The sequence below is a fragment of the Crassostrea angulata genome, chromosome 1, assembly GCF_025612915.1.
Source record: "Crassostrea angulata isolate pt1a10 chromosome 1, ASM2561291v2, whole genome shotgun sequence".
In the NCBI taxonomy this organism is placed as follows: Eukaryota; Metazoa; Mollusca; class Bivalvia; order Ostreida; family Ostreidae; genus Magallana; species Magallana angulata.
This window is the reverse complement of record NC_069111.1, coordinates 18,139,857-18,150,137: the sequence shown is the minus strand read 5'-3', so window position 1 is coordinate 18,150,137 and position 10,281 is coordinate 18,139,857. Positions and strand designations below refer to the sequence as shown.

The 10,281-nt window shown below is 36.3% G+C and overlaps 2 protein-coding genes across 2 annotated transcripts; both read left to right on the top strand.

Moving 5' to 3' along the window:
• Positions 1–866: 866 nt before the first annotated feature.
• LOC128174940 (elongation factor 1-alpha) lies at positions 867–4,238 on the top strand. Its single transcript, XM_052840366.1, has 7 exons — positions 867–949; positions 2,008–2,181; positions 2,329–2,497; positions 2,583–2,761; positions 2,893–3,172; positions 3,298–3,554; positions 3,662–4,238. Exons 2-7 carry the CDS (start codon positions 2,038–2,040, stop codon positions 4,019–4,021), a joined length of 1,389 nt encoding a protein of 462 aa, XP_052696326.1. The 5' UTR covers positions 867–949; positions 2,008–2,037; the 3' UTR covers positions 4,022–4,238.
• Positions 4,239–5,657: 1,419 nt separating this feature from the next.
• LOC128174929 (uncharacterized) lies at positions 5,658–7,966 on the top strand. The gene has a single exon (XM_052840356.1). The coding sequence runs from the start codon at positions 6,533–6,535 to the stop codon at positions 7,952–7,954; it is 1,422 nt and encodes a 473-aa protein (XP_052696316.1). The 5' UTR covers positions 5,658–6,532; the 3' UTR covers positions 7,955–7,966.
• The last annotated feature ends 2,315 nt before the right edge of the window (positions 7,967–10,281 follow it).

Genomic DNA, 10,281 nt, shown 5'->3' with positions numbered 1-10,281 from the left:
TGTTATCAATGAGGCTAGCTTAAACTTACTTTTTCTGTAAATTTCAATTCAATATAATCACACGTAAACTGTCCCAACACATGTACAGTTTAAATACTCGTACGTATGTATAACAAGTAAATGAGTAGATTTAAATAATGGTCGTTTTTTAAGTATATATCAGAAACACCCGGCCGGTCATATGCATATAGCTCATATAATACAATGCATATTTCAAGTATATAGTTGTATGAAAATACACATTATTCAAGTGATCTTTCATTGTCCAATGAAAGAAAAAACCCACTGTACTTTCTCACATTAATTAACAAATTTTGACAGATATTATATATTTTTTTTTAATCTAAGGGCATCATTTTACATGCTTTTTTACGCGTGGCCCTCCAGAGTGGTTGTCATCAACGTACCTTTGGGGTGAGTTAAACAACAACCATAAAACAAACATTTTAGGGACGAGGACCTGTTCGATAAGCTATTTTTATACTTTGACGTATTTTGACGGTGTGCATAAAATCAGGAAATAATCTTCAATAAAATTATAAATAAAGAAAGATATTAAGATAACATGTATGAACAAAAATCAAGATAAACAATCCAGAAATTGAAAAACGTACTTTTGTATTATGAGTAAGGTATATATTTATTTCAATATGAAAAAAGAAACAGCACGTCAGGTGCCCATTCTTAGGATGAAGGTGATGAATTATAAGATTACTTACACTTTGCAAGAAAAATATGTTTCAAAAATAACTTTATATCATGTAGTATTAACAGTACCGAATAAAACAGAGATTATTTGAAAGAATAGTATTGTATTTTTGCTAAAGTGTCTTTTTTGTCTCACTTCACCATTTTCTGGTTACTAGTCATATCGGGTAATCCTTAACCGTGACGTTATCAACACGTGACAATCCTCTCTCTTTCCTTTTTGCTGTGGCGAACTCTGAGAGTAAGTACAGTGTGGAATTTCTGTTAAAATCCAATGAATATCGCTATGATTAAATGACATCCATTTACCATTTCTGTATTTAATGTATCATCAGGACATTAAGATTTGTTATTCTTGTAAGATTTTTGTTTATTAAGGGTATTTTAGAAGATTTTGCCAAGATAAAAATTTGTGGTAGCCGGCTAGACATATTGGTGTCGCCATCTTGGAATTTCATCATAATGTAGCAATATTTTTTATGAACATAACTTATATATTGAAGTTTATATGTATATATTTAAGTAATTTATTTCATTTAATTCTAAAAATGATAAGTTAACACGCCAAGTTGTACTTTGAACTCTTCGGTGCACTCTGGGTCATGTCCAAAGTATGATTATGTTAAGTAATATCAATATAACATACTTTAAAGGAGAAGATTTTCGGTAAACTGTATGTTATACATAGTTCTTGATAACCTTTTATTGAAATTTTATTATAAAAACGTTCGTAAATTCCGTCACAACTTCATACAAAAGCAGTAGTTCGACTCGGTCCAAGTTGGTCAATATCATGAAAATGTCATTTAATTCTATTGAAATATGTTTGTTTTGTTTAACCTGGAAAACATTTTAAACCTTTTAAATCAATAATTACATTTTGTAACAAGATATAAGTAAACAAAGCGGTGACAGGCATTATAGCACACGTGGTCAAGATGGCGGCCATTTTGATTTGTACAATCTGTTGTATGGCATTGAGTAATTGAATAGGCCCTTATAGGCGCTTATAATTCTTTCTTAAAAAAGTAATGGAGCATGGAAGTATAAGAAAGTGTTGAACACATTGAGTACTTTTGAAACAGTCAGTGTTAATCTGTTTCCAGTTCAGCTGTTGAACTCTCTGCTTTGTTTGAACACACAGTCTTGTGATGCAGCTGTTGCATTATCCACAGCAATGTTACATAGTCAACAAATCAATGGGTTTTATTGTCAAATCTAAACAAGGTTCCCCCTGATGTTTATGATGACCATAGAAGTTGTAATTTAGTTAATTGCAAATTTCTTTTTAAATTACAGTATCTAGAGTAATAAAAACAAGGAGCAACGATGGGTAAGGAAAAGACTCACATCAACATTGTCGTCATTGGTCATGTCGACTCTGGAAAATCAACTTCCACTGGCCATCTCATTTACAAATGTGGTGGTATTGACCAGAGAACCATCCAAAAGTTCGAGAAGGAAGCTGCTGAGGTACGTATCCATCACAAGCAATCGACAATCTCATTTTGACTATACCTTATTTATTTGAGATGGTTCAATACCAGCAGATCTAAGTTTCCTCTTAATTCATTTTTGATGAAGACTCGAGTTCAATAGTTTATATCTTGAATATTTTAGATGGGAAAGGGTTCTTTCAAATACGCCTGGGTGTTGGACAAACTGAAGGCAGAGCGTGAACGTGGTATCACCATTGACATTGCTCTGTGGAAGTTCGAAACCACCAAGTACCATGTCACCATTATTGATGCTCCCGGCCACAGAGATTTCATCAAGAACATGATTACAGGTAAATTTTTACAAAAGTTATAAACATGCATGTATTAAGATTGATAAGTGAGGAATATAACTGTAATGTTGCATTGTGTTTCCAGGAACTTCACAGGCTGACTGTGCTGTGTTGATCATTGCTGCTGGTACTGGTGAATTTGAAGCTGGTATCTCTGCTAACGGACAAACCCGTGAACACGCCTTGTTGGCTTTCACTTTGGGAGTAAAGCAGCTCATCATTGGTGTCAACAAAATGGACAGCACTGAACCACCATACAGTGAGGTAACATAATTTCCTTTGCACTACAGTAAAATATTTTTAAACCTAGTATGTGTTAGATCTGTCTGAATATATAATATTTCCTTGGCATGATTTGGAGAGTATGAATATTGACAAGGTCATTTTGTTTGCAGGCTCGATTCAACGAAATCAAGGGTGAAGTAGAGAAGTACATCAAGAAGATTGGATACAACCCCAAGGCTGTCCCCTTCGTCCCCATCTCTGGATGGCACGGAGATAACATGATTGAGGCTTCCACAAAGATGGAATGGTTCAAGGGATGGGCCATTGAGAGGAAAGAGGGAAATGCCAGCGGAAAGACCCTTTTGGAAGCTTTGGATTCTATCCTGCCACCAAAGAGACCAACTGACTTACCTCTTCGTCTTCCACTTCAGGATGTCTACAAGATTGGAGGTAAATTGAATGTTGCTATACGCCAAAGAACAACAAATAAGTGCAGTAGCAGTTTGATTCTTACGATATTTTTCCCTTCTGTTTTTTTTTTTGGCCTTCAAATTTAATTTTTTTTTTCAAAATAGGTATTGGAACAGTGCCAGTTGGTAGAGTGGAAACTGGTATTATCAAACCAGGTATGGTTGTCACCTTTGCTCCACCCAACATCACCACTGAGGTAAAATCTGTGGAAATGCACCACGAATCTCTCCCAGAGGCTGTTCCTGGTGACAATGTTGGCTTCAACATCAAGAACGTGTCCGTAAAGGAAATCCGTCGTGGAAACGTCTGTGGAGACAGCAAAAATGATCCACCAAAGGGCGCCAAGAACTTCCTTGCCCAGGTAAAACTTTACAAGAATTTGATAGGCCTCAGTACATGTTGTAAAAGCATGAAAACAAACAGAATTTATAATAACATCTGTTTAAAAATATATTTGTTTACTTTAAGGTCATCATCTTGAACCACCCTGGTGAGATCAAGAATGGATATGCGCCTGTCCTTGATTGCCACACTGCTCACATTGCCTGCAAGTTTGTTGAAATCAAAGAGAAATGCGATCGTCGTAGTGGAAAAGTCTTGGAAGAGGCACCAAAATGCATCAAGAACGGAGATGCTGGTATGGTCCTCATGGTTCCCAGCAAGCCTATGTGTGTTGAAGCTTTCTCTAAATATGCACCCCTGGGACGTTTTGCTGTCCGTGACATGAGGCAGACCGTGGCTGTTGGTGTCATCAAGGAGGTTGAGAAGGCTGAGCCATCACAGGGCAAAGTCACCAAGGCTGCACAGAAAGCCGGTGGAAAGAAGTGAAAGTTACTGAACATAGGAACTCTACAATCCCATCAGCTTCTATCTTGTTTTGATTTAAAGAGAATAAATGACAACGTGCCACTATTTTATTTTGTAAGACCACAGCAGGTCATTTATTGGACGATTTGGAACAATATACATCGCAAAGAAATACGTCGGAAAGAACCGATTGGATGTAGTAACAACTCTAATTATGTCAAATAAAAATGGTCATTTTTGTATTACTTATTTTTGACAGATAAAAGTTTTGAATGTCAAGGAAAGTTGGGAATATCTATCGTTTTGTTATAATATTTAAATAATGACACTACCTGGTAAGTGTAAAGATAATTTCCAGATGGAATGCAAAGATCCACTGGTTCGAGGAGAAAAATTGTGCTTAAAATTTGCAATTTCTTATTTATACTAGGTGTGCTATTTTAAAAATGATTTTGTCTCAAAAGCTAATGTAGAAGTGGTCTTTTAAATATCCAATTAATTTAGAAGTTTTGCAGACAGCTGTTTCCATTGTTGGTGGAAAACATTAGATGTCTAATCAAAAATTTGATAATGCTTGCTGGCGTATGTTATGGTTAAAATTTTCTTAAAAATGTAAAAATATGGTGGCTGTTAAAGGATGCATCTAAGATGATATTAAAGTAATAGGTCTCCATTGAAAAGAAACCGTTTTGGTGGACTGGATCGGCAATTTCATGACCAGTTTTAGGTACGAAAGATATTTTGTCGACCGTTCAGTTTCGGAAGAAATCCCAAGAATTCTGTTTCAAAAAGTGCTGTGCATTATGGCTTCGGCATTCATTGCGTCAAATTTTTGGACCATTTGAGCTAAAGCAAACTAATAAGGTAAAATATTTGGCCTTCATTGTTAGAACGCAATTTGAAAAATTACACACTTTGAAAAATTTCTTCGAAGTGCGTTCATTTTTGGGACTAAGTCAACGCACTTTGAAATAATTTTTTTTTCAAAGTGCGTTGATATCATCGATATTAACGCACTTTGAAAAAAAAAATTTGTTCAAGGTTTAGTCGAAATAATATAATTATAATTTTGGATACAATAAATAATTGTTTTAAACCTTGTGTAGCTGATGAGATTTATTTTAGGAAGAACCCACTTGATTCTCAGCTAACTTGATAAACAGTTTCTCGATTAGATTTTTGTTCTCATAAGCTTACCTAGTTTTGACAATTTACACAAGAACAACTCGGGAGATTTGAATTATGCATTTTTTATGACAAACTGCATCGCTTAGCAACTGCATTTTCATTGTTTTGTGTATGCAGCAAACTTACTCGTACATTGTACTGTGCAGAAACAAAAATTATTAAATTATTTATTGATAATGGAGATAATTTATAACATATTTCAACTGTCTTCAATTGCACGTGCTTGTAAACAAACATGATGTGAAAAAAGGATACGTTGGTTATGGTTATCAAAAACTATACGATCTTTTAGAGGATCAGTGAGAGAAAAAAAACTCGCACCCTAATGCTTATTTTTATTTAATAATAATTCAGTGTTTGTCAATGTAATGTAATTCTTTTTATAATGAAGTGATTTATTTGATTTATTACATTGGCGGAGCCAGAGGGGGGGGGGGGGGGGGGGGGTTCCGGGTGTTGGAACCCCCCCCTTTCTCTGGGACCTAAGAATTTTTTTTGAAAACGTTTAATGCCTATTTAAAGGCAATTTTCCCAATTTATAATAGAAATACTGTAATTATCTCAAATAAATGCTTTTAAAATTGCTTATTTAAAAAATTTCGTACTACGTCCCAAGATTTTGTTCTTATATGAAAAAACCCTATCGATTTTTTATCGAAATAAAGTACATTGTACGGTTTATTCCCACGTAGCTAAAATTCTGAAATTCTTATTCCCACCTAGCTAAAATTGTGATTTTCACACCTGAGTGAGCATTGAGTATAGTCTGTTTTAGGTGTGAACTACCTGTATAGACAACACCTAGTAATATGTAATGAAATATAGTTATATATTCATGACAATATTGATTTACAGTGTTATAAAAATTTCGTAAGAATTATCATTTATTGAAATGTTTTATATTTATAAATTAAAAATAAAATTTGAAAAAAATAAATAAAACAAAATTAGATTTAAAATAAAACTAATTTGATAGGCATGGCAAGCAATTGCTTAAATAAACAACACACAGCAGAGGTTGACGGCTTAATAAGATCATAATTATTTTGTTTCACTTATAATTGAGATAATTTATTAATTAATTGTTATAAATATGAATCTTCAATCAAACTGATGCTTAATGTAATTGCAATAATAAATTTCATTAAATGCTCATTCCTTGGTTCAAAGTGTTCTGTCCGATGTTTTAAAGAAAATTGCCATAATGTTTGTATCTTCAAAACATAATGGAATAAAAATTTCTTTGATATTTTATATAAAATAATTAATAGTCATTAAATCCTCATTTTCAGTAAATACTATAATAGATATACATGTGCTGGTAGTACACGTAAGTACTTTTTTATGATCATTTCACTAAGTATGGCAAACGCGCTAGTACGGTTGGATTTTCTAGACAATGGAAGAGGAGGCTTTTTCCTTCTACATGCTGGCTACAAGTATTCCATTCGGAACAAGTACAACGACAGAACCTACTGGAGATGTGTCAACAGGCAGTGTCCAGCCACACTGACAACATGCAACAACATCGTGGTGGCCTTTGGAAGACCGCATAACCATGAAGAGGACTACATTGGACTGGCGGCAGAGTCCTTCATCAGTGGCGTGAAGAAGAGGTGCAGAGAGGAAGCAGCACCCATCCCTACCATCTACGATGAAGAAATAGGAGGACTGCGTGATTCTGAGTGTGACGACTCGGTGGAGGACATGATAAGGAAAATTCCTACTTTCCAGGCCTGCAAGTCCTCACTCTACAGGAACCGGTCCACCACAACCCCAAAGTTACCCACATCCCAGGAAGACATCAACCTCGAGGGACCGTGGACCTGTACTTCGGCTGGTGATCGTTTTCTTTTGTGTGACGATACAGATGAGAATGGGCATCGCATCATCATTTTTGCTTCAGATGCCAACTTGAACCACCTTTGTGCCGCAGACACAGTGTTTAGTGATGGGACATTTTATTCCTGCACCAAACATTTCACCCAGCTGTACACGTTGCATGCCAGTGTGAATGGAACTGTGTTTCCCCTTGTGTTTGGACTTCTACCTAACAAGAGTGAGGCCACTTACAACCGGTTCTTCCGACTTTTGAAGGATGCCATTCAGGACCTACAGTCTGTGTTAAATCCCGAGCATTGGCTCTTGGACTTTGAAGTGGCGGCAAGGAATGCAGTTCAGAGGAACTTCCCTGGAACCTCCTTGAAAGGTTGCTTCTTCCACTTTACCCAGTGCATCTGGAGGAAAGTTCAGGGTTGCGGATTAGCAGTCAGATTCCGGGAGGAGGACAGTGTTCGCATGCTAGTCAGAAGAGCCGCGGTTCTTCCCCTCATCCCAGAACATCGTGTGGAGGATGTGTGGCTAGAAGCGCTTGAGGACAATGGAGACGATGACAATGATGTTCTACGCTTCAAAGACTACGTGACAGAAACATGGGTAGAAGGGCATCTCACCCACTGGAACCATTACGAAAACGATGGATCCCGCACAACAAATGTAGTAGAGGGCTGGCACCACAAATTCAATAGGATGTGTCGGCGACCCCACCCCAACATCTTCATGTTCATCCAGCTTATACAGAAGGAGCAAGCTGCGAATGAAGCCAAGATGATTCAGCTAGCTGCTGGTGGTGTTGTGCGTCCAAAGAAGAAGAAGTACCGACAACTTGACAGCCGTATCCGACATCTGAAGGACCGACTCCGACAGGGCACCATCCAGCTGATGGAGTATGCGGATGCAGCTTCTCGTCTCCTTCATCTGGAGTGATGTGTCGAGTGAAATGTGTGTAATGTGTGTAATATTATGTTAAACATTTTCATCTGGAGTGATGTTAACAGATGTGAAATATAAGATCAGTGGCATATTTAATGATTGCATTTATCTGCTATGTATTCAAGTGTATGATTGATGTGCATGATGAAAGCATATTTTAAAGTGAATGTATTTATTAAAGTACTTAAGTTATTATGTAAAACTTGCAAAAATATATCAAAATATGTTAAAAATGCTATACACAGCTTGTTGTTGACTTTGACTGTACTTAAAATAAACTTTATTGCAACTATGTCTGTTTTCCTTCTCATCACTCAAAAGAATGAATATTGGGTAATTTTGAATAAAAATTATCTATGTAAGATCAATCAATAGAACAAACCCTTTTTTATTATTAAAATTAACTTCTATTACAGGTATCTAATTTTTTTTTAAACATAATCTTTAAAAAAATTGCCTGATATTTTTTTGTTATTTAATTAAAGATTTACCGAAGGTCAAAACTAGAACAGACTATAATTCACCTGTAAATAATTTCCTTTGTTCTTTGACACCCTTACCTGTGCCACCATTCCCACTTAGCTAAAATCAGTCACCCATAGAAAACTCAGAATTTTAGCTAAGTGGGAAGACACCCATTGTACTCCCCTTCAGCATCTGGTGATTACACTGAGTAAACATGTGGAAAATTAAAGAAAAAATACATAAAATTAAGCACTATCACAGATTTATAATAACATATACAATGTAGTTTTCTACTCTATTTCTTTTTTAAAAAATCGATTATAGTTCATACAGTTTTGAACTGACAATCTATCGAGTAAAACGACGTTCAAATACGAGTACACGCATTCGTTTTACTATAAAAAGCCGCTTTCAAATGTATTGTTTAGTTAATTAACTTAAGTAGTTATAATAGATAAATTTTACTTCGTTTCATACGAAAATTACAATGACATGACCCGCTTATGCGGGTTATGCTATTTTTCTGAAATGCTAGCTACCTTCATACCCACATGAAACACAAAAGAAAGCCTTTTTAGCTCACCGAGCTGAAAGCTCAAGTGAGCTATTCTGATCACATTTTGTCTGTCGTCCGTCTGTCTGTCCGTCTGTCTGTAAACTTTTCACATTTTCAACATCTTCTCAAGAACCACTGGGCCAATTTCAACCAAACTTGGCACAAAGCATCCTTAGCCTAAGGGGATTTAAATTTGTGAAAATTAAGCATCACGCCGTTTTGCAAAGGGAGATATTTAGGAATTTATGAAAATTTTCGAGAAATTTTCAAAAATCTTCTTCTCATGAACCATAAGACCAGGAAAGCTGAAACTTGTGTGGAAGCATCCTCAGGTAGTGTAAATTCTAATTTGTGAAAATCATGACCCCGAGGGTAGGGTGGGGCCACAATTGGGGGTCAAAATTTAACATAGGAATATATAGAGTAAATCTTTAAAAATCTTCTTCTCATGAACCATAAGACCAGGAAAGCTGAAACTTGTGTGGAAGCATCCTCAGGTAGTGTAAATTCTAATTTGTGAAAATCATGACCCCGAGGGTAGGGTGGGGCCACAATTGGGGGTCGAAATTTAACATAGGAATATATAGAGTAAATCTTTAAAAATCTTCTTCTCATGAACCATAAGACCAGGAAAGCTGAAACTTGTGTGGAAGCATCCTCAGGTAGTGTAGATTCTAATTTGTGAAAATCATGACCCCCTGGGGGTAGGGTGGGGCCACAATGGGGGGGGGTCGAAGTTTAACATAGGAATATATAGAGTAAATCTTTAAAAATCTTCTTCTCAGAAACTAATCAGCAAGGAAAGCTGAAACTTGTGTGAAAGCATCCTCAGGTAGTGTACATACAAAGTTGTGAATATCATGACCCCCGGGGGGTAGGGTGGGGCCACAATGGGGTGTCGAAGTTTTACATAGGAATATATAGAGTAAATCTTTAAAAATCTTCTTCTCATGAACCATAAGACCAGGAAAGCTGAAACTTGTGTGGAAGCATCCTCAGGTAGTGTAGATTCACAGTTGTGAAAATCATGACCCCCGAGGGTAGGGTGGGGCCTTAATGGGTGGTCAAAGTTTTACATAGGAATATATAGAGTAAATCTTTAAAAATCTTCTTCTCAGAAACTAATCAGCCAGAAAAGCTGAAACTTGAGTGGAAGCATCCTCAGGTAGTGTAGATTCAAAGTTGTGAAAATCATGACCCCCTGGGGGTAGGGTGGGGCCACAATGGGGGGGGGGGTCGAAGTTTAACATAGGAATATATAGAGTAAATCTTTAAAAATCTTCTTCTCAGAAACTAATCA